Raw genomic sequence first — 25258 nt, forward strand, 5'->3', positions numbered from 1 at the left:
AAGAACACCATCCCAGCCGTGAAGCAAGGGGGTGGCAACATCATGTTGTGGGGGTGCTTTGCTGCAGGAGGGACTGGTGCACTTCACAAAATAGATGGCATCATGAGGATGGAAAATTATGTGGATATATTGAATCAACATCTCAAGACATCAGTCAGGAAGTTAAAGCTTGGTCGTAAATGGGTCTTCCAAATGGACAATGACCCCAAGCATACTTCCAAAGTTGTGGAAAAAAGGCTTAAGGACAACAAAGTCAAAGTATTGGAGTGGACATCACAAAGCCCTGACCTCAACCCTGTAGAAAATGTGTGGGTGTAACAGCGTAGGTTCCGTCCCTCTCTTCGCCCCAACCTGGGCTCGAACCAGGGACCCTTGCACACATCAACAACTGACACCCACGAAGCATCGTTACCCATCGCGCCACAAAAGCCACAGCCCTTGCAACGCAAGGGGAACAACCACTTCAGGTCTCAGAGCGAGTGACATCACTGATTGAAACGCTATTAGCGCGCACCACCGCTAACTAACTAGCCATTTCACACCGGTTACATGGGCAGAACTGAAAAAGTGTGTGTGAGCAACGAGGCCTACAAACCTGACTCAGTTACACCAGCTCTGTCAGGAGGAATGGGCCAAAATTCCCCAAACTTACTGTGGGAAGCTTGTGGAAGGCTACCCAAAACGTTTGACCCAAGTTAAACAATTTAAAGGCAAGGCTACCAAATCCTAATTGAGTGTATGTAAACTTCATTACCCACTGGGAATGTGATGAAAGAAATAAAAGCTGAAGTAATTAATTCTCTCTACTATTATTCTGACATTTCACATTCTTAAAATAAAGTGGTGATCCTAACTGACCTAAGACAGGGCATTCTTACTTGGATTAAATGTCAGGAATTGTGAAAAACTGAGTTTAAATGTATTTGGCTGAGGTGTATGTAAACTTCCGACTTCAACTGTATGTACTGCCCTTGGGGTTGCCTGGTGGACTCCTTATGTTTGGCTATGCGTTGCCATGCCAACAATGATATTTCCAGCTAGGGCCTAAGGACGTCCCTGACCCTGCCAGTTCCTATTAATCCATGGGTCGGAGGGCCAGATTTCATTTGTCTACTTTAGAGTGGCGGTCTAAATATGGTTTTTTATTGAGGTCCATGTCTGTGGGTCATATTTTGGTATGATAATCTCGTCGGAGGTAGCTAAATGTGGATATCACTGCATTATATGTTATGACCCTATACAGTTAGTTGGGCCAACAAGATTGAGGGTATTAAATATAATGTTTTATTATCTCTGAACAGTCTTCTCAAATGAAGGCAATTGATGTGTAATTAACTTCATAATACAACACAAATTAAGGTATGAAACAATTGAAATGCCAATGACATCTCTATGGGCCCACCTTGGGGGGTCAAAGGTCATACATGTATGCATTTTGGGGTATATCGAGTATTTGGATGTGCTTTATTATCACATGGTACCCTAGATGATAACTGTACTACATTTCACAGAACAAGTAGACCCATTGAGAATGTTTTTTAGCTATATATTTTCAAGATGGCCGCCATTCACTTTATTGTGGAGGAACTGCAATGATTTTGCATGTCCATAGCTGAATAACTAATTGGTGTAATAAGACCAGTAATGGCTTAAAATGTGTGTTACAAATAGGACACAACAAAATGATGGCCCAAGTATGTCAATGATATGTATTTAGCAAAATATTACCAGAATGCTGGTAAAATATGCAGAATGCTGTGCGAATTGTTCGGTCTTGGAGCCATTTCAAATATATTGCATTAAAACACTTTGAAAATGTTGTAGAAGCATTCACTGATGCGTGTTGATAAAAATTATACACAATATGATTCTATAAATTGTGTTAACGTCAAGAAAGGTGACATGAAACCTGCCCCGTACATTGCACCCTATGAAATCCCATAGGAATGCATTATGTCCAGCTTACCCACCCATAATGAGTGCACCAAACTTTACATAAAGCTAGGAAAAGTCTAAACAATGATGCCTAGTTATTGATGATTTAACCATAGGGCAACCAGCTCCATTAGTTTTAATTGGATTGGTCGGACATTTCTAGTCTCATACGAACCATCCTGATCTCGCAAGCACACATTCTGTTTAGCGAAACAGAATGTGAGCTCGCGAGATCAGGATGGTTCGTATGAGGCTAGGATATTTCTTTCAATAATAGGTGGAATATGCCTAATGATAACAAAAAATACATTTATAGTTGTGCAGATAACATAACCGATTTAGCCAGGTTTGCAAAATATATAATCTTTGTAAAATATTAATTGTTCCCAAAAATGTTGATGATTTTGGGTCATTTGTATCCTTCATTTCTATATTTTATTTTCAATAAAAAAACGTATTCTGCTTTCAGTCTCCATATTTTCAAGCATAGTGGTGGCTGCATCATGTTATGGGTATGCTTGTAATAGTTAAGGATACAAATAAATGGAATGGAGCTAAGCACATCCAAAATCCTAGATGAATTCACCTTTCAGCAAGACAATAACCTAAAACACAAGGCCAAATCCACACTGGAGTTGCTTACCAAGAGAATGTTCCAGAGTGGCTGAGTTACAGTTGTGACTTACATCTATAATATCCCTGAAGGGATATTTTACTGGTTTGTAATGATTAGAAGGATAAACAATATTATACCATATTGTTCAATATAAAATATATATCTTGAAATCTGTCATACATTGCATTTCAACATAACATTCTAACAAACCACCTGATGATGAGGGAATCAACTTATATAGCTGGTGATTGGTGAAGTATTAAAGCCTTAGGTTTACAGCCTTTATAAATCGTGTCTATATGGAGAAAACAAAACATATATTGTAGTATAGGGCCTACTGAAATATGTATTGGTTCGTGGCTGCTGAGGGTTGTCGAAGGCATCAGCAATGGTCCAATTGCTAAAAAGGCATTCACCAATTGCATAATTTCAACTAAATTTGTCAACCAGCCGCAGAACTAAGGCCTAAAAATGTAATTAAATAACGTGTATGGTTGAAGGTTAGAGAGCATAATTTTAAGATCATGATGGTCAGGGGCAGAAGAACTTCTAATCACCAATGTTCCATTTTATAGATCATTTCTGTTTACACTACCTACATTTTTGTGTTTTGGTGGAAAGGTGGAAAGTTTCAAGTTCCTCAGCGTACACATCACGGGCAAACTGAAAAGGTCCATCCACACAGACAGTGTGGCGAAGAAGGCGCAACAGCGCCTCAACAGCGCCTCTTCAACCTCAGGAGGCTAAATAAATTTGGCTTGTCACCTTTAAACCCTCACAAACTTTTACAGATGCACAATTGAGAGCATCCTGTCGGGCTGTATCACCGACACTGCACTGCCCATGACCGCAGGGCTGTCCAGAGGGTGGTCTGCATAACACATCACCGGGGGCAAACTACCTGCCCTTCGGGACACCCAGCACCTGATGTCACAGGAAGGCCAAAAAGATTGTCAAGGACAACAACCACCCGAGCCACTGCCTGTTCACCCCGCTATCATCCAGAAGGTTGGCCCGGGTATCCTGGAAGGATATTGAATTGACCTCCTCCCATCAGTAGAGGAGAGGAGGATAGGAGGATAGTAGATGATGCCTGGTTGTTCTTTAAAAGTAATTTCCTCACCATCTTAAATAAGCATGCCCCTTTCAAAAAATGTAGAACTAAGAACAGATATAGACCTTGGTTCACTCCAGACCTGACTGCCCTCGACCAACACAAAACATCCTGTGGCGGACTGCACTAGCATCGAATAGTCCCCGCGATATGCAACTTTTCAGGGAAGTCAGGAACCAATACATGCAGTCAGTCAGGAAAGCAAAGGCTAGCTTTTTCAAACAGAAATTTGCATCCTGTAGCTCTAACTCCAACATTTTTTGGGACACTGTAAAGTCCATGGAGAATAAGAGCACCTCCCCCCAGCTGCCCACTGCACTGAGGCTAGGAAACACTGTCACCACCGATAAATCCACGATAATCGAGAATTTCAATAAGCATTTCTCTACGGCTGGCCATGCTTTCCTCCTGGCTACCCCTACCCCGGCCAACAGCTCCGCATCCCCTGCAGCTACTTGCCTAAGCCTCCCCAGCTTCTCCTTCACCCAAATCCAGATAGCAGATGTTCTGAAAAAGCTGCAATACCTGGACTGGTACAAATCAGCTGGGCTAGACAATCTGGACCCTCTCTTTCTAAAATTATCCGCCATTGTTGCAACCCCTATTACTAGTCTGTTCAAACTCTCTTTCATATCGTCCGAGATTCTTAAAGATGGGAAAGCTGCCGCGGTCATCCCCCTCTTCAAAGGGGGTGACACTCTAGACCCAAACTGTTACAGACTTATATCCATCCTGCCCTGCCTTTCCAAAGTCTTCAAAAGCCAAGTTAATAAACAGATAACTGACCATTTCCAATCCCACCGTACCTTCTCCGCTGTGCAATCCGGTTTCCGAGCAGGTCACTGGTGCACCTCAGCCACGCTCAAGGTACTAAACGATATCATAACCCCCATCGATAAGAGACAATACTGTGCAGCTGTATTCATCGACCTGGCCAAAGGCTTTCAACTCTGTCAATCACCGTATTCTTATTGGCAGACTCAACAGCTTTGGTTTCTCGAATGACTGCCTCGCCTGGTTCACCAACTACTTCTCAGATAGAGTTCAGTGTGTCAAATCGGAGGGCCTGTTGTCCGGACCTCTGGGAGTCTATGGGGGTACCACAGGGTTCAATTCTCGGGCCGACTCTTTTCTCTGTATATATCAACGATATCGCTCTTGCTTCGGGTGATTCCCTGATCCACCTCTACACAGACAACACCATTCTGTATACATCTGGTCCTTCTTTGGACACTGTGTTAACAAACGAGATTCAATGCCATGCAACACTCCTTTCGTGGCCTCCAACTGCTCTTAAACGCTAGTAAAACTAAATGCATGCTTTTCAACCGATCGCTGCCCGCACCCGCCCGCCCGACTAGCATCACTACTCTGCACGGTTCTGACTTAGAACACGTGGACAACTACAAATACCTAGGTGTCTGGCTAGACTGTAAACTCTCCTTCCAGACTCATATTAAACATCTCCAATCCAAAATTAAATCTAGAATCGGCTTCCTATTTCGCAACAAAGCCTCCGTCACTCACGCTGCCAAACATACCCTCGTAAAACTGACTATCCTACCGATCCTCGACTTCGGCGATGTTATTTACAAAATAGCCTCCAACACTCTACTCAGCAAACTGGATGCATTCTATCACAGTGCCATCCGTTTTGTCACCAAAGCCCCATATACCACTGCGACCTATATGCTCTCGTCGGCTGGCCCTCGCTACATATTCATCGCCAGACCCACTGACTCCAGGTCATCTATAAGTCTTTGCTAGGTAAAGCTCCGCCTTATCTCAGCTCACTGGTTATAAGAACATCACCCATCATAGTATGCGCTCCAGCAGGTTTATCTCATTGGTCATCCCCAAAGCCAACACCTCCTTTGGCCGCCTTTCCTTCCAGTTCTCTGCTGCCAATGACTGGAATGAATTGCAAAAATCGCTGAAGTTGGAGACTTCTATCTCCCTCACTAACTTTAAACATCAGCTGTCTGAGCAGCTAACCGATCGCTGCAGCTGTACACAGCCCATCTGTAAATAGCCCATCCAATCTACCTACATCATCCCCATATTGTTTTTATTTACTTTTTTGCTCTTTTGCACACCAGTATTTCTAATTGCACATCATCATCTGCACATCTATCCCTCCAGTGTTAATTTGCTAAATTGTAATTACTTCGCTACTATGGCCTATTTATTGCCTTACCCCCTCACGCCATTTGCACATGCTGTATATAGACTTTTTTCTATTGTGTTATTGACTGTACGTTTGTTTATTCCATGTGTAACTCTGTGTTGTTGTTTGTGTCGCACTGCTTTGCTTTATCTTGGCCAGGTCGCAGTTGTAAATGAGAACTTGTTCTCAAATAGCCTACCTGGTTAAATAAAGGTAAAAACATTTTTTTTTAAAGTTGGTTCCTCTCCCTGTTCGGGAGGCGCTCGGCGTCACAGGCCTACTAGTCATCACCGATCCCTTTTTCCTTTATGTATGTGAACAGTAAAATTTGATAACTTGCTGGGACAACTCAACACACAATTACAGGTGTCAACTATTTTTTTTTTTAAATGCAGCAAGTCAGTTAAAAACCTCTTACATCTAGATGTTCTGCTAGCGGAACACCGCTCCAATATCCAATGATAGGGCGTGGCGCGAATTACAAATTCCTCGAAAATCCAAAAACTTCAATTTTTCAAACATATGATTATTTTACACCATTTTAAAGACAAGACTCTCCTTTATCTAACCACACTGTCCAATTTCAAAAAGGCTTTACAACGAAAGCAAAACATTAGATTATGTCAGGAGAGTATCCAGCCAGAAATAATCAGACACCCATTTTTCAAGCTAGCATATAATGTCACAAAAACCAAAACCACAGCTAAATGCAGCACTAACTTTTGATGATCTTCATCAGATGACACTCCTAGGACATTATGTTATACAATACATGCATGTTTTGTTCAATCAAATTCATATTTATATCAACACCAGCTTTTTACATTAGCATGTGACGTTCAGAACTAGCATTCCCACCGAACACTTCCGGTGAATTTACTAAATTACTCACGATAAACGTTCACAAAAAACATTAATTATTTTAAGAATTATAGATACAGAACTCCTTTATGCAATCGCGGTGTCCGATTTTAAAATAGCTTTTCGGTGAAAGCACATTTTGCAATATTCTGAGTAGATAGCCCGGCCATCACAGGCTAGCTATTTTGACACCCACCAAGTTTGGTACTCATCAAACTCAGATTTACTATTAGAAAAATTGGATTACCTTTGCTGTTCTTCATCAGAATGCACTCCCAGGACTTCTACTTCAACAACAAATGTTGGTTTGGTTCCAAATAATCCATAGTTATATCCAAATAGCGGCATTTTGTTCGTGCGTTCAAGACACTATCCGAAGGGTAACGCGCCGGCGCGTATCGTGACAAAAAATGTCAAAATATTCCATTACCGTACTTCGAAGCATGTCAAACGCTGTTTAAAATCAATTTTTATGCGATTTTTCTCGTAAAATAGCAATAATATTCCGACCGGGAGACATCGTTTTCGTTCAAAGACTGAAAATGTAAAATGGACTCTTCACGTGCACGCGCGCGCCCGTCTCATTGTTCTCAGATCGACCACTATCCAAATGCGCTACTGTTTTTCAGCCATGGACTGCAGAGTCATCATTCAACGTTCTGGCGCCTTCTGAGAGCCTATGGGAGCCTTAGAAAGTGTCACGTTACAGCAGAGATCCTCTGTTTTCAATAAAGAGGCTAAAGAAGGCCAAGAAATGGTCAGAGAGGGCACTTCCTGTTTGGAATCTTCTCAGGTTTTGGCCTGCCATATGAGTTCTGTTATACTCACAGACACCATTCAAACAGTTTTAGAAACTTTAGGGTGTTTTCTATCCAAATCAAACAAGTATATGCATATTCTAGTTTCTGGGCAGGAGTAATAAACAGATTAAATCGGGTACGTTTTTTATCCGGCCGTGAAAATACTGCCCCCTATCCATAACAGGTTAAGAACAAATTCTTATTTACAATGACAACCTAGGAACAGTGGGTTAACTGTCTTGCTCAGGGGAAGAACGACAGATTTGTCAGCTCGGGGAGTCAATCTAGCAACCTTTCGGTTACTGGCCCAACGCTCTAACCACTAGGCTACCTGCCGCCCCAATGAAACCAATATGCTACCAGATGTAGATCTCTTGGACTTGTATTGTTTTCTAGTTTGACCAATTTTCCTAAAACAAATATGTACTTCTGATATTCGTAACATTGTTGTTTCAATAATGAGTCAGTCTTGGTAAATCAATTGATCTGATGGCAAAATTGACTAAATACAATTTTTTTTAAAGACGAGATCCACCCAATAGAATGTAACATTATTGTTTGATACAGTCATGTTCAATGACCATGTGAACATTCCAACTTGTCTCAACATTCCTTTATCAGCCTGCAAACATTCTATTGCATAGACTTCCATACAACAAGATATATACAGGTGTGAAAAACATCAAACAGCTACTTTTTTTTGGAGAGGTTATCGTAAACTGAGTGTACAAAAACATTAGGAACACCTTCCTAATATTGAGTTGCACCCCCTTTTGCCCTCAGAACAGCCTCATTTTGTCGGGGCATGGACTCCACAAGGTATCGAAAGCGTTCCACAGGGATGCTGGATGTCTGATGAAGACCTATGGGTCAAAACGTTATAATAAAATCACCTGGGAGCATGAGCAGCAGTGTCCACCTATAACTCCAGTATCTGCAAAAAGTACCTGGATGCGTTTATGTTCTTCAGCTTTTGGACCATGTTGACTCCGAAGCTTCCCACAGATGTCAAGTTGGCTGGATGTCCTTTGGGGGGGGTAGACCATTCTTGATACACAGGGGAAACTGTTGAGCGTAGAAAAACCCAGCAGCGTTGCAGTTCTTGACACGATCAAACCAGAGCGCCTGGCACTTAAATCTTTCGTCTCGCTCATTCACCCTCTGAATGGCGCACATACACAATCCATGTCTCAATTGTCTCAAGGCTTAAAAATCCTTCTTTAACCTGTCTCCTCCCCTTCATCCATACCGATTGAAGAGGATTTAACAAGTGACGTCAATAAGGGATCATAGCTTTCACCTGGATTCACTTGTTCAGTCTATGTCATTGAAAGAGCATGTTTTGTACACTCAGTGTATATTTCCACACTATGAGGTTGGAATAATACTGTGATATTGTGAAAATTATGATAATACTCTTTTAGTGTAAGAGCTTTTTGAAAAGACCATCTGAAATTTCTCTTTGCTAAAAAAGCATTTTTTACTATTTTAATTGAAAATAGTCACAGTAAGGTACTTAATTGTTACCCAGAAATGATTTGATATTGAGATAAAAATGGCTGCATTGGACCTTTAAGCAGTTAACATCCCATCATGCTTAGGGTCATGTATAAAAATGCCCAGTTGCCCATTATTTTGTCAACTGTACCATTGTTTAAAGAAGAGATCTCAGTGACTTTGAAAGAGGCGTCTCAAAGGAGCACAGTGTGTGTGTGTGTGTGTGTGTGTGTGTGTGTGTGTGTGTGTGTGTGTGTGTCTCAATCACCAGATAGCGGCGTTTTCCACCACCCTCAACAAAACACCAAATTATGGAATTTGAGGTCAAAGAATGTTGTCTACAAGAGTTCCAGACACTTGTAGAATCTATGCCAAGGCGCATTGAAGCTGTTCTTCCGGCTTGTGGTGGCCCAACGCCCTATTAAGATACTTTATGTTGGTGTTTCTTTATTTTGGCCGTTACCTGTAGATGGGTACAGATCCCATACATCCATATACTGTATGTGCATTCAGTAGATGTGTATCTTTATGTTAGGTGTGTGTGTCTTTACAATTTTTGTTTGTACAGTTGTTCTATACATTGTCTAAATGATGAAGTCAATGGTAAAAGCATAGAGAATTATAGAAAATGATTTTAATAGAATCTCTATGGTTAAATGGTCTGACACACGCTCTGAAATCCTTGGTATCCTCCTGTATGTACTTAATCTGTTCTCTGCATGTGTGTATATATTTATGTGGGGATCGCATAACTTATTAAAGAGCAACTGCCCCTAAAAACTAACTTCTCATTTAGAAAACAGCCTATGTGGCACTGATATGAGTCAGGAACATTGATTCTACTGTCAAAATTGACCAAAAAAGTGTAAATAGGATAATTTGTTTATAACATCAGTCTCGTCCAAAACTGAGTTTTGTGAGACTTGTGGTCGTGACTGCATCACAACGTAAATGAAGGTTGTGTTTGTTTCAATCCTGCCCACATGCCCACAGGTAATCATCAATTTGGAGTGCAGCTGAACGCGACCCAATCGTAAAGCGTGGTAAATCCAGACCCGGAGATAGACTGTCCAAAATCAAACCAATTTTGCCACGGTCGCACACCAGCCGGCTGAACCAAATTGGCTAAATAATTTGGGTAACTCTTCCCACTTGCAAATACACACAAGAGACACACACATCAAAACACTTCCCAAAACCAACTCAGTCATGGCCGCTAGCGTTTCTTAATAATGAAGCAAATCTAAAATGAGGCCAAATCAGGAAGTACAGTTGTCCTTTAATGCCACTGTTTATCTTTGCTTGTTAGCATACATATAAGCACAGGTAACTAGCTACATGTTTCCCCCAACAATTTGGAAGAGTAACAGCTCATGCCTCTCTAGGACCCTCAACCTCTAAATCTTTTGGTTTATTTCAGTCTTCCCTTTACTCTCATTCGTTCCCACTCTCCACCCACCCATCCCGCTCTCTCTCTTTCTCTCTCTCACTCTCTACCACACGGCACACCCCTCTTTCTCTTGCTCCTCTCTCACTTCATCTCTGTCTATTTAGGGAGACTGACTCTGGGCAACTGCTATGGACGCTGGAACCATGACTGAGAGGGAGCGATTTGATTTTGGCACAGAGAGATATCGAGGGTTTCCACTAGATAATACAGCCACAAAGTCAAAATGCGCTCTATCGTAAAAAAAGGATTGAAAACAAACATTTTCTTTTTGGTCTTCATTTAAGGTTAAAGTTAGGCATAAGGTTAGCAGAGTGGTTAAGGTAAGAGTTAAGGTTAGGTTTAAAATCTGATTTTAAGAAGAGAAATTGTAGAAATAGGCGGGGTTTATGGCATTGTGGCTGTGTTAACTAGTGACGACCGAGCCCGAGAGGGAAGGGGGTGGAGTAGTAAAGTTGAGTGGGTAGTGAGACTGTGCTATAAAAGCCAGTGCCGGAGCTGTCTGTGTCAGTAGCACTTGCTGACTGAGGCAGATACAGCGACATAGAGAAACAACAACAACAACAAGGAGGAACAGCACGAGTGGACATATGTAGAAACCTCCCCCTCGCACAGGCTCTGCAGTACTGACAAGGACTCAAAGATTAGAGAATTGGAAAATAGAGGCCGACATCTGATACAGCAGCTCTTTGGTACAGACACAGAGTATCCAGGACTTTGGGAGATTTTTGTATGGTTAAGAGAACTTTGCTTCACAGTCTTTCCTGAGAAAGAGCATCTGACAAAAGAGGAGGCACCAAAGAGAGAGGGAGAGAGAGAGGGGGAGACGAAGGAGCAAAACAACTGCTTTTCCCACCTGCTTTCACACCCAGTGTTCCACACATGGCTGCTGTCCGTCAGATGCCCATGGAGACCCAGGGCTTCCACCACATGCTACCTGCCCATCTTCTCTCTTCGACCATGGAGGAGTTCCCCCAGCAGCTCCCAGTCCCCAAGGGGCCCGCCCGTGGCAAGAGCCGCCCCCGCCGGGCCCGCGAGGCCCGCTTCAAGACCCAGCCCGTCACCTTCGCCGAGATCACCGAGGTGGAGGAGGAGGGCGCCTCGCCCCTGGAAGAGGAGAGGGCGCGCCGGTCTTTCCTGCAGTCCCTGGAGAACCTTCGCCGGAGCACGCAGGCGCTCTACTGTCCGACGACTGGTCGACGCACACCCACGGCCACGGCCACACAGCAAAGCCTGGACTCTAGTGACTCTGACTCTGCCCATTGACGGGCAGGACCTGAGGAGAAGTGGAGAAGTGTACGCACCCTGCCTGGCACACGCCCCCTTTCCCTTCCAATTCTGCTTCACACGGGGGCCCAATGAACTCAACTGAACTGGACTGATATCCAAGCTGCTCCTGTGCATAGAGGCCATTCTCCTTGAAAATATATGTTTCCACATACACATATATTAGCATATCAATATATGTGGCTACGGTATGCATTTGACGCATTTTTGTAAAGTTCTCTACCCTGTAATATATATCACCGGCTGGTTATATTGCTAACGCCTCTTAGTGAAGCTAAGTGTAGCATATACGCTATGACACAGTGTTGATGTTGAATACACCACTTCAGAGATATTCTTCTTCAGATATATTCCTTTTCTACTGGCGAGGACTTCAGGACAGGAGGGGCTTTGAACTTGAAATGTGTTAAATGTGGAATGTCTTTGTCCTTTCTTTTATAAAAGGATGGAAACAATGTTGTTTTTCTATGTTGTGCCTGTTTTGTGTTCTGCTTCAAACAGATTCTACAAGTGCAGTCATGATGGAAAGAGACAGCTCATTCAGATTTGACTGACTAAACTCTGTGTATTGAAAGATATTCAATGGTAACTGAAGTTAGGAGTTACTTTGCAACGTTTTGGCACCGCTCTTATTTCTATGTTAAGCTCCACAGCTAGCGAATGCCACTCACAAAAAAATACCTTTCCAGATGTGAAAGTATTTATTCTCTTATTTTGTTTGTAACATAGCAAATCTACAAACATTATTTTGTCGTTGACTCGTTTGACTCCTAAAGTCACACTTGATTTCTAAGATTTAATATCATTTTTTTTACATTGTTTTACATCTATATTTGTTAGTTTGCTTCATATGTAATAAATATTTGCAACGATATCCACCCGTTTTCTCTTTTGCTCACATGCAAACACTTGAAGATACACTGTAGAAGTTAGTTGTTAATTAGTTACATAACATTTTGGTTTGAATGTTAGCTGAATGGTTCATATTATGATATAATAGGAATCAATCTATTACCTCATGAGAGGATAGGATATGCATACATTTCTGTCCATTTAGGAGACCCCTTTTGGCTCAGGAAGAGCCCCAGAATCAAATGTTCTGCATACTGCCTCTTTCAACAAGTGCACAGCTTTTTTTCACGCAAATGCACATCCTTAAATCACATCTCTCTGCACATATTTCTGCCACGTTCTAAACTCCTCTGGTCTGGTTAATATATAAACACTCAACTGACAAATTTGACCTTCTTCTTCACGCTCACTAGCTTCATGACGCACTTAAGTCATCAGCAAGCAAAACCATAACAAAACACTGCTGGAAGGATAGAGTTTTCATGAAACCTTCAGCTGTCCCTTGGAGACCTATTGATGACGGGAGCTACAGGTAGTGCTAGAGTGATAGCAGGGTACATAAGTGCCCAGATTAAATAAAAATAAAAACTGAAGATGTTAATATCTTGCAGTTACTGTAGCTGCCTCCTAAACATCAACGGGCAGTACTAGTTACGCAACAAGTGAAAATATAAACCACGAGTAAGGTTCCTGGAGATCATAGCGAACTGATTCCCCCTTCTGTCTGAACTTGGAATATTCCTATTAGCGCAACCTGGTCTCAGGGCCTTTTGTATTATTCTGTAAGTAAATCAAGACACTCCTGTTGGTAGGATATATTGCGTTTCGTATGGCACGTATTAATTTGTGAATGTCCATCACCAATTTAGTATGATATGCTAAGAATTACAATTCATACTATATGTTGCAAATTTGCAAAACGTACAATATGTTACGAATTTGTAAAAACGTGTTATATGTTATGGGCCACTGACCCTTAAAAGTGTCAGGCAAAGGTTTCCCTGTTTTTCCAAACCTTTCTTTATACAACAGCTAAATGCATCACAAAATGATCTGAAGTAATATTTTGGTCAGGGTAGATTTTGTATAAGACTAAAAGAGGCATCGCTACCTGTCAGCATGCTCCTCTGGAATGCTGGGAAATTATGCCATTTGAGGGCATTGTGAAAATGCCATAATTTTAAAAGGTTACAATTTATCAGATTTTAATGCACAATTTCACACATCTCTGAGGTCACATGCTCAGTATTGTACTGTTGAGAACACAATCAGAACTCTATTTCACGTTTTACATTTGATCCAGCTATTCCAGTCAGGAAATAATCCAGTGCCGGGATTTCAAAGTAGTTTTAATTTTTCCTTTGTGCTGCAATGTGACGGTAGGTGGTCAGTCGGATTTATGCTGCAGAATGAGAAGGCAAGACACAGTTCTCCTTCTAGCTAACCATAATAAATCACTTGTAATGACACTACTGTTTACAGTGATCTTTATTTGTGGACATCTTAAAGTGGCAAGAGTATTTGTGATCGAGAAAATGCTAGGCTAGCTAAGCCACACATGGGCTAGCTAACGTTTGCTAGCTAGCTATCCAGCTAGCTAACCTGGTGTTCACAGTACATTTGTCAGAAAGGGTCTAGCTAGTCATACATGGTAACATTTGATCAGAAATAGCTGAATTATCTGAGTAGTTAGCCACGTTTTTGTTAACTAGTCAGCTTTCTGGAGGCAGTTAGATAGTTTACCTTTTGTGAAAAACATTGGGCACTAGAATTACTTAAAAATATGTATATGTTTACATGATGTATTTGATTGATTTCCCACTGTTTTATGTGAGAAGACAGCCATCCAGACCTTCCTAGGACCATGTAAATGTCATCTATCGAATAAACTTGTATTTGTCTCTGGTGGTCGGCTGCATCATTACATCCATTTATATCACTTCACTGAAACATTAAGTCAAAGGGACAGTCCTTAAAAAAATTTTTATCCAGCTTGACTGCTTCAGGGAACAGACATGGCAAAGCAATCTCTGAATTTGTCTCGAGCAGGCGGATCTAAATACATTTCATAGCCCTATGATAAAGATTGCAACCTACACACTTCCTTAAACCTAAAATAAGTAAAGAAGTCAAATTTGTTTTACATCTCAGGCAGACACATTGCATATGCTCAGAACAACAACATTGAGCCCTTTACATAGCCCTTCTCCCCTATAGGTGGGATGCATGCTGTTGAAATGGCCCAAATGTTGATTTAGATGTTCACAAATTTAACAGATTTTGGCTATCACTAATGTCATGATATGTTTAGTACAGTAATTGAAAAGGTGAAATATTTTTGGTAGATGTTCCTAAAACAGATTATAACTATATTTGGACATATTGTAAAATATGAAAAGGCTTATTCATTAAAACATTTTTTTTTTTAAATCATATCGCCATATTTATATATGTTTTATTATACTTTTGTGTATGTACTAAATCATGTGTTGAAAAGTTTTTTTTTCCTCGGACATAAATAAACAATTCCAGGTGAAAGCCAAAGGTCATAGCTTTCTGGGGGTTGGGACACACACACACTAAAACATTAATAAAATATTGCCTTTTGCTAGACTGATGACTAAAACCAGTGCAAAACGCCTGTCAGCTCAACTGGCTAGCAAGCTAAGGTTCATTATACATTTGTTTTGTCATACAACAAGTCTTATCAACTAAAATATTTAGCTAGCTAGTTTAGCTGTTTCAAAGCAAATCACATTTTATTGGTCACATACACATATTTAGCATATGTTTTATTTTTTTTTATTTAACCTTTATTTAAGTTGGCAAGTCAGTTAAGAAAATATTATTATTTACAATGACAGCCTACACTGGCCAACTGTGCGCCGCCCTATGGGACTCCCAATCACAGCCGGTTGTGATACAGCCTGGATTCAAACTAGGTGTCTGTGGTGACGCCTCTGGCACTGAGATGCAGTGCCTTAGACCGCTGCGCCACTCGGGAGCCCAATTATCGCAAGTGTAGCAAAATGCTTGTGTTCCTAGCTCCAACAGTGCAGTAGTATCTAACAGTTCACAACAATACACACTAATCTAAAAGTAAAAGAATGGGATTAAGAAATATATAAATATTAGATTGAGCAATGTCGGAGTGCCATTGTCAAAAATACAGTAGAGTAGAATACAGCATATACATATGAGATGAGTAAAGTACATAAATATGAGATGAGATGATGTAAACATCACTTAAACATTATTAAAGTGACTAGTGTTCCATTATTAAAGTGGCAAGTGATTCCAAGTCTATGTATATGGGGCAGCAGTCTCTAAGGTGCAGGGTTATGTAACCGGGTGGATGCCGGCTAGTGATGGCTATTTAACAGTCTAATGGCCTTGAAATAGAAGTTGCTTTTCAGTCTCTCGGTCCCAGCTTTGATGCACCTGTACTGACCTCACCTTCTGGATAATAGCGAGGTGAACAGGCCGTGGCTCAGGTGGTTGATGTCCTTGATTATCTTTTTGGCCTTCCTGTGACATCGGGTGCTGTAGGTGTCCTGGAGGGCAGGTAGTTAGCGGTGATGCGTTTGGCAGATCGCACCACCCTCTGGAGAGCCCTGCGGTTGCGGGCAGTGCAGTTGCCGACAGGATGCTCTCAATTGTGCATCTGTAAAAGTTTGTGAGGGTTTTAGTGGCCAAGCCAAATTTCTTCAGCCTCCTGAGGTGGAAGAGGTGCTGTTGCGCCTTCTTTACCACACTATCTGTGTGGGTGGACCATTTCAGATCGTCAGTGATGTGTACGCCGAGGAACTTGAAGCTTTCCACGTTCTCCACTGCCGTCCCGTCGATTTGGACAGGGGCGTTCTCCCTCTGCTGTTTCCTGAAGTCCACGATCAGCTCCATCGTTTTGTTGATGTTGAGTGAGAGGTTATTTTCCTGGCACCAGGGCTCTCACCTCCTCCCTGTAGGCTGTCTCGTCATTGTTGGTAATCAGGCCTACTACTGTTGTGTCGTCAGCAAACTTGATGATTTAGTTGGAGGCGTGCGTGGCCACGCAGTCATAGGTGAACAGGGAGTACAGGAGGGGGCTGAGCACGCACCCTTGTGGGGCCCCTGTGTGGAGGATCAGCGAAGTGGAGGTGTTGTTTCACCACCTGGTGGCGGCCCGTCAGGAAGTCCAGGACCCAGTTGCACAGGGCGGGGTTCAGACCCAGGGCCACGAGCTTAATGATGAGCTTGGAGGGTACTATGGTGTTGAATGATGAGCAATAGTCAATGAACAGCATTCTTAAATAGGTATTCCTCTTGTCCAGATGGGATAGGGTGGTGTGCAGTGCGATGGCAATTGCATCGTTTGTGGATCTATTGTGGTGGTAAGCAAATTGAAGTGGGTCTAGGGCATCAGGTAAGGTAGAGGTGTGATCCTTTACTAGCCTCTCAAATAATTTCATGATGACAGAAGTGAGTGCTACACGGCGATAGTCATTTACTTCAATTACCTTTGCTTTCTTGGGTACAGGAACAATTGCGGACATCTTGAAGCAAGTGGGGACACCAGACTGGAATAGCAAGAGATTGAATATGTCAGTAAACACTCCAGCCAGCTGGTCTGCGCATGCTCTGAGGACGTAGCTAGGGATGACATCTGGGCCGGCAGCCTTGCGAGGGTTAACATGCTTAAATGTCTTACTCATGTCGGCCTCCATAGTCCTTGGTAGTGGGCCACGTTGGTGGCACTGGGTTATCCTCAAAGCAGGCGAAGAATGTGTTTAGCTTGTCCGGATGGAAGACGTCGGTGTCCGCAAAGTGGCTGGTTTTCCCTTTGTAGTCCGTGATTGTCTGTAGACCCTGCCACATATGTCTCGTGTCTGAGCCATTGAATTGCGGCGTCAGGATATGTGGTTTCCAGTTTGCATAAAGTCCAGTGTAGTTCTTTGAGGGCTGTCGTGGTATCGGCTTGAGGGGGAATATACACGGCTGTGACTATAACTGAAGTGAATTCTCTTGGGAGGTAATGGGCGAACAAAAGAACTTGAGTTTCTGTATGTTATCACAATCACACCATGAGTAGTTAATCATGAAACATACCCCCCCTCCCCCCTTTCTTCTTCCCGGAGAGTTCTCTATCCCTGTCTGCGCGATGTACTGAGAACCCAGATGGCTGAATGGATGGGGACAGTATATCCCGAGAGAGCCATGTTTCCGTGAAACAGAGTATGTTACAATCCCTGATGTCTCGCTGGAAGAAGATCCTCGCCCTGAGCTCATCTACTTTATTATTCTTAGACTGAACATTAGCGAGTAATATACTCGGAAGCGGTGGATGGTGTGCACGCCTCCTGATTCGGACTAGAAGTCCATTCCAAATACCTCTTCTCCGCCGGCAGTGTTTTGGAGCAGCCTCTGGAATAAGTTAAATTGCCCTGGGGGGTATGAACAAAGGATCCAATTTGGGAAAGTCGTATTCCTTGTTGTAATGCTGGTGAGTTACCGCTGCTCTGATAACCAAAAGTTATTTCCGACTGTATGTAATAACACCAAAATAATGCTGGGCTAATAATGTAAGAAATAACACACAAAAAAAACAAAATACTGCAAAATTTCTTAGGAGCTAGAAGCTAGAAACAGCCATCTTAAAAATGGCAGCTTCATCACCTTGATTGGAATACACTGTCTGGCCATAGCTAACTAGCTAGGTAGATCATATCTCATTATCTGAGTAATCATTATTGACATACACTGTAAATGTTTATTTCCCAGTTATACAAGTGTCTTCTCAAATCATGTCAATATCATATGTTTAATTTGTGGTCCAGAAAATGACTCACAAAAGCCATGTCTGTGGCTTGTGCTCCTTGTAGTAAGCCGTTGTTCTTTCTTTTTGCCTTCAGCAAAAACAAAAAAAACTAAAATGTAGTGATAGACAAGAATGTTGTTGAGGCTTATTTAATCAAGCCTAAATGAGCATTATTATTACATGTTATGGTATTTATGGAGACCTTTGCACACCTTTAACTATTCTAGTCATTTGAAGTTTGATGGAGTAACCGTTTCACTCTCCCTCATGTGCACACGTGTGTGCATGCGTGTGTAAGTTTATGGGTGCATGCACATCTATGCTTGGGTGCATGCACATCTATGCTAGTGCACATGCATGCTCTATTACACGCCACACCAACGTTGTGCGACTTGGTTGTGACCCTGCTTGGTGACCCTGCTAGTGTAATGTCGTAAACAGATCCAGCACTCCAGACAGCTGGATGCATATAAATAGTCAATGTCCCCACCAGGCCCCCACTCACTCAAAAACCCCAAAACACGCCAGTACTTGTGTTTACCATGACCTTCAATTGGTGTCGTATATCTCATACATGTTTTTCTCATTTTACCAGACAATGCAAGTCGACAAACATTTGTTTCACAGATCAGAGGGCAGGACTTGAGGAAGGGAGGGATGGAAGGGAGCAGGGGAGCAGGGGAGAGAAAGAAGGAGAGCGAGAAAGAGATGAATGTTTTTCTCATTGCTCGTGTCGTGGTGACAGATTGGCCACTCTAGTTCATATCTCCTTTCTCGCTCTCCTTCTCCCACAACCTACTTTTTATACTGTTGCCCTGGAGATGGGAGCGAGTGATAAAAATGTGATTTACGAAAAAACAACCCCCACCCTTCGCTTTTGGCAACACCACCCTTCAAGGCTGATACTCAACACCGCTTCGTTCCCCCTGATGCTAACTCCCTCTGACATTTTGACCGTGAGGAACCATTCCGGCTCAACAACATGTTCAGTTTCCTTATTGTTAATGATGTTTCACAGTTGGTGATCCTCACTGTGCTGCTGTATTTTGGCCACTTGAATATTGAGATACACTAGTATATCTCATATTTTATCTCACCCTATGTCCCCAAGAACTGTTAAGCCTAATGTTTGTTTGAGGTGTTTGTGTTCCAATTAAATGTTTTTTTGTTCTGGGCAGTATTGTGGAATCATCAGTTGTTCTGTCATTTCTTATGTAACAGTGTTCTGTTACATAAAGATTTCAGTTCCAGATCAGATGGAGTCTCACAGGGAAAGAGACCGGTGGGGACAAGAGTTGTGCCAATAATGGGAGTAAACAACAAGGCAACACGCACAGAACTCCTGCTTGTGCCGTGCTTATTAATATTTTTGTATTGCTTTGCCTTTTGAGCATCCATGCCTTGTCCAAAGGATAGTCAAGGTGAGTCCCATTGAGATAAGAATCTCGAGCCCCATTTATACCTGCTGACATTTGTCCTTTGACCTGATTGTGCCCACAGCCTGGTTGTGCTCACATATTTTAGACAGGTGTAGACGATCAAAAACACACTGCGAACTGATTATAATCAGATATTTTTGACCACCTCCGGAGGTAGTCAGGGACACACTATGTATCGATAGCTCACAAGTGTAGACGGTTCTGGACCAGTAAAATCTGGTCACAATGCAGACACTGTGGACAGACGAGACACATTTTAATGCCATGTGTAGACGTAGATCATCTTGATCAAATAGTGATTGGATCATCTTGATCGGATGACGACAACCATATATTAGCACCAGGTATAAACAGGGCTTCTTTTTCAGGGGAGCCCAATATCAGTTCAATCGAGTACAGGCTTAACCAAATGAACAACAAAGATGGATTGCAATATTACATTTGATTAAATAGTTTGGGGAATGGCCTCGTCTTGTCGTGGAATATTGCCTCAAAAATATAATACTCTTACAAGAACTTGTGAATTAAATATAGGCTTTAATACAAAGTAGCAAAGCCGAGCTGGTCCATGTAACAACTGACTCCCCTCAGCACTGGCTTTGCTTTTATACACATACAGCATATGGGTACATCCCATATGTAAATGGAATTACTCCCCTTAGTCCTTCTGCCACCATTATCTTTTAGTGCGAGTTCTTTGATGGTTTACGCCCAGTAACGCCCATCTCTGCTTCTGGTTAAATTATAATGGTGGCAGGACCCCTTATGTCATACAATAAATAATACATTTATTGTATACTTATATTTCACCTGTTGGTCATTTTACCACCATCCTCCTTCCTGTGTCCTTCCGACATTAGTATGTCTGACTGTCATAAATGTGCTTATGGCCCTGACTTAATGCATCCATTAGTTGTGTCCAGCTGCCATAAATGTACTTATTGCCTCAGCCAATGTATGTCCAGGTGCAACCAATGTAACCATTGTTCCTGTGTTTCTTTAACATAGCAGTTGTACCTAGTTACATTACATTAACATAGCAGTTGCACCTAGCTACATTACATTAACTCCCACAGTCTCTGAGGTGAGATCCTTGGAGCCAGATGAAGTAATGGCAGTTTGCTTTATGGCTGGTTGCTCAGGTTGCTGGTAACGAAACCCCGCCGCTGGGCAAAAGGAGTTCCAATGACGGGTTATTATAGTTGGTGGTGGTGGGGAGGTAGATGGTTGTCAAAAACTGTTGCTGAAAAACAACAAGTGAGAGAATGAGGGTAAGTTGACATACACTGAGTGTACAAAACATTAAGAACATGACAGAGATTGACCAGGTGAAACCAGTGTAAATCAAATCAAATGTTATTCTTATGGCTTGGGGGTAGAAGCTGATTAGTAGCCTCTTGGACCTAGACTTGGCGCTCCAGCACCGCTTGCCGTGTGGTAGCAGAGAGAACAGTCTATGACTAGGGTGGCTGGAGTCTTTGACAATTTTTAGGGCCTTCCTCTAACACCGCCTGGTATAGAGGTCCTGGATGGCAGGAAGCTTGGCCCCAGTGACGTACTTGGCCGTACGCACTATCCTCTGTAGTGCCTTGCGGTCAGAGGCCGAGCAGTTTCCATACCAGGCAGTGATGCAACCAGTCAGGATGCTCTCGATGGTGCAGTTGTAGAACCTTTTGAGGATCTGAGGACCCATGCCAAATCTTTTCAGTCTCCTGAGGAGGAATAGGTTTTGGCATACCCTCTTCACGACTGTCTTGGGGTGTTTGGACCATGTTAGTTTGTTGGTGATGTGGACTCCAAGGAACTTGAAGCTCTCAACCGGCTCCACTACAGCCCCGTCGATGAGAATGGGGGCGTGCTCGGTCCTCCTTTTCCTGTAGTCAACAATCATCTCCTTTGTCTTGATCACATTGAGGGAGAGATTGTTTTCCTGACACCACAAGGCCAGGCCAGCTCCTCCCTATAGGCTGTCTAGTCGTTGTTGGTGATCAGGCCTACCACTGGCATTGGCAAACTTAATGATGGCGTTGGAGTCGAGCCTGGCCGTGCAGTCATGAGTGAACAGGGAGTACAGGAGGGGACTGAGCACGCACCCCTGTGTTGAGGATCAGCGTGGTGGATGTGTTGTTACTTACCCTTACCACCTAGGGGCGGCCCGTCAGAAAGTCTAGGATCCAGTTGCAGAGGGAGGTGTTTAGTCCCAGGGTCCTTAGCATATATATGAGCTTTGATGGCACTATGGTGTTGAACCTGCAGTCAATGAATAGCATTCTCACATAGGTGTTCCTTTTGTCCAGGTGGGAAAGGGCAGTGTGGAGTGCAATAGAGATTGCATCATCTGTGGATCTGTTAGGGCGGTATGCAAATTGGAGTGGGTCTAGCCTCTTGACGGGCTCGGACGGACATCCAGCGAAAAATCCTATCGCCATTAGCATAATAAAATTTAATATATATATTTTTTCAAATATAGGACTATTTTATATCGTTTTATAGATATACCTCTCCTGAATCGAACCACGTTGTCCGATTTCAAAAAGGCTTTACAGCAAAAGCTAAACATTAGATTATGTTAGAGGAGTATATCATAAAAGTAGCCACATAGCCATTTTCCGACCAACCACATGCATCACAAATAACCAAAAAACAGCTAAATGCAGCACTAACCTTCGACAATCTTCATCAGATGACACTCCTAGGACATCATGTTACACAATACATGCATTCTTTTGTTCGATAAAGTTCATATTTATATATAAAAACAGCATTTTAGATCGGCTCGTGACGTTGACTAACTATTTTCCCTCAAATGCGTCCGGTGAAACAGCGCTACAATTTACTAAATTACTATTCGAAAACATTTTAAAAATGTAATATTGTCATTCTAAGATTTATAGATTAGCATCTCTTGAAAGCACCTGCAATGCCAGATTTAAAAATAACTTTACTGGGTACACTTTGCGATAAAAGGGGATGTGATACTCAGAAAAATAGGCTAGCAATACAGGTCAGCGCCATCTTGGAACAATCGCATATCAAATCTAGTCTTGTATACTATTGTCAATAATCCCTTACCTTTGATTATCTTCATCAGAAGGCACTTCCAGGAATCCCAGGTCCACAACAAATGTATTTTCGTTCGAAAAAGTTAATCCTTTATGTCTTCTTGTTAGCGCGTTCTGAAGGCTGCACCAAAAGTACCGTCGTGCGTGGGACTCCTCTCTTACCAAATTTTTTTTTTTTTAAATTTAAGTTCGTTCAAACATGTCAAACGTTGTATAACAAATCTTTAGGGCCTTTTTCAACCTGAGCTCCAATAACATTCAAGGGGGACGATTGCATTGTCTTTCAAAACGTTTCGAAAGGGGAGGGTAGCCAGGGGCGCCGGCATCATAATGGTGATGGCCCTCCCCATGTGACCACTTTCCACAGACTCTCATTCTGTCAGTTTTCACAGTAGAAGGCTCAAACCACTTTGTAAAGACTGGGGACATCTAGTGGAAGCAATAGGAAGTGCTCAATGAAACATTGCTCACAGTGTGATTTATAGGCAAAGTGATGAAGTTGAGTCCGCAATTCAGAATTACACTTCCTGTTACGATCTGTCTCGGGGTTTTGACTGCCATATGAGTTCTGTTATACTCACAGACACCATTCAAACAGTTTTAGAAAGTTTAGGGTGTTTTCTATCCACAAGTATTAATTATATGCATATCCTAGCTTCTGAGTTTGAGTAGGAGGCCGTTTAAAATGGGCACACATTTTTTTCAAAAATCGCTGTAGCGCCCCCTATCCTAGGCGACCGTCAAGAGGCTAGAGTTTCTGCCATAATGGTGTTGATGTGAGCCATTAATTACATACTCGGACAGGGAGAGGTTGAAAATGTCAATGAAGACACTTGCCAGTTGGTCAGCGTATGCTCACATTACACGTTTTGGTAATCCGTCTGGCCCTGCGGCCTTGTGAATGTTGACCTGTTTAAAGGTCTAACTCACATCGGCTGTGGAGAGCGTGAAAACACAGTCATCCGGAACAGCTGGTGCTCTCATGCATGTTTCAGTGTTATTTTCCTCGAAGCGAGTATAGAAGTAGTTTAGCTCATCTGGTGTGCTTGTGTCATTGGGCAGCTCTTGGCTGTGCTTCTCTTTGTAGTCTGTAATGTTTTGCAAGCCCTGCCATATCCGACGAGCTTCGGAGCCGGTGTAGTACGATTCGATCTTAGTCCTGTATTGACGCTTTGCCTGTTTGATGGTTCATCTGAGGGCAGAGCAGGATTTCCTATAAGCTTCCGGGTTAGAGTCCCGCTCCTTGAAAGCGACAGATCTAGCCTTTAGCCCAGTGCGGATGTTGCCTGTAATCCATGGCTTCTGGTCCACTTCAATCAGTGTAGATAAGGGAGAGGAGACAGCTTAAAGAAGTATATTTAAGCCTTGAGACAATTGAGACATGGATTATGTGTGTGTGCCATTCAGAGGGTGAATGGGCAAGACCAAAGGATTTAAGTGCCTTCAAACGGTAAGTATATGGTAGTAGGTACCAGGCGCACTGGTTGAACTGCAATGCTGCTGGGTTTTTCAAGCTCAACAGTTTCCTGTGTGCATCAAGAATGGTCCACCACCAAAAGGACATCCAGCAAACTTGACAGAACTTTGGGTGTCACACCCTGATCTGTTTCACCTGTCTTGTGCTTGTCTCCACCCCACACCAGGTGTCTCCCATTTGTCCCCATTTTCTCCTGTGCATTTAAACCTGCGTTTCTGTTTGTCTGTTGCCAGTTTGTCTTGTCCTGTCAAGTACTACCAGCGTGTTCCTGTGTACTAGTTTTTCTTAGAACTTAGTCCAGTTCTGACCTTTCTGCTTGTCCTGACCCTGATCTTGCCCGCCGTCCTGTACCTGCCTGACTCTGATTTGGATTATCACCCTTTGCCTGCCTCTTGAATTATAATAAACTCTGAGACTTGTACTATCTGGCTCCTGTGTCTGCATCTGGGTCTTTGCCTGAGTCCTGATAGTGGGTAGAATTGGAGTCAACATGGGCCAGCATCCCTGTGGAATGCTTTCGACACCTTGTAGAGTCCATGCCCTGATGAATTGAGGCTGTTCTGAGGGCAAAAGGGGGGATGCAAGCAATTCAATACTATGAATGTGTTCCTAATGTTTGATATGCTCAGTGTACACCATCAGTCACAGGCTTCATTAGGAAATGTGGGCAGAACAACAGATTTTTACCTTGTCAGCTAAGGGATTCGATCAAGCAACTTTTCAGTTACTGGCCCAATGCTCTAACCACTAGGCTACCTGCCACCCCGATGAAGTTGTACTCACAGTAACAATCTGGACATACCCCAACCAAAAACTCTGGATGAATGCAAAAATCCATACAATGCTGAGAGCCTCTACTGCAGCATTCAATGTCAGCAGAAGGAACCCTGATGACTTGGTGGTGCGCGAC

At 42.6% G+C, this 25258-nt stretch overlaps 1 protein-coding gene across 1 annotated transcript; it reads left to right on the plus strand.

The window, feature by feature from the left end:
- The first annotated feature begins 10835 nt into the window (after positions 1-10835).
- Positions 10836-12598, plus strand: c7h11orf96 (chromosome 7 C11orf96 homolog). The gene has a single exon (XM_029758289.1). The coding sequence runs from the start codon at positions 11320-11322 to the stop codon at positions 11701-11703; it is 384 nt and encodes a 127-aa protein (XP_029614149.1). The 5' UTR covers positions 10836-11319; the 3' UTR covers positions 11704-12598.
- The last annotated feature ends 12660 nt before the right edge of the window (positions 12599-25258 follow it).

Source organism: Salmo trutta, chromosome 7 (assembly GCF_901001165.1).
Source record: "Salmo trutta chromosome 7, fSalTru1.1, whole genome shotgun sequence".
NCBI classification, from domain to species: domain Eukaryota; kingdom Metazoa; phylum Chordata; class Actinopteri; order Salmoniformes; family Salmonidae; genus Salmo; species Salmo trutta.

Bases quoted from the DNA above. Each gene is read 5' to 3' on its own strand.
- c7h11orf96 (XM_029758289.1), top strand. From the start codon at position 11,320: ATGGCTGCTGTCCGTCAGATGCCCATGGAGACCCAGGGCTTCCACCAC.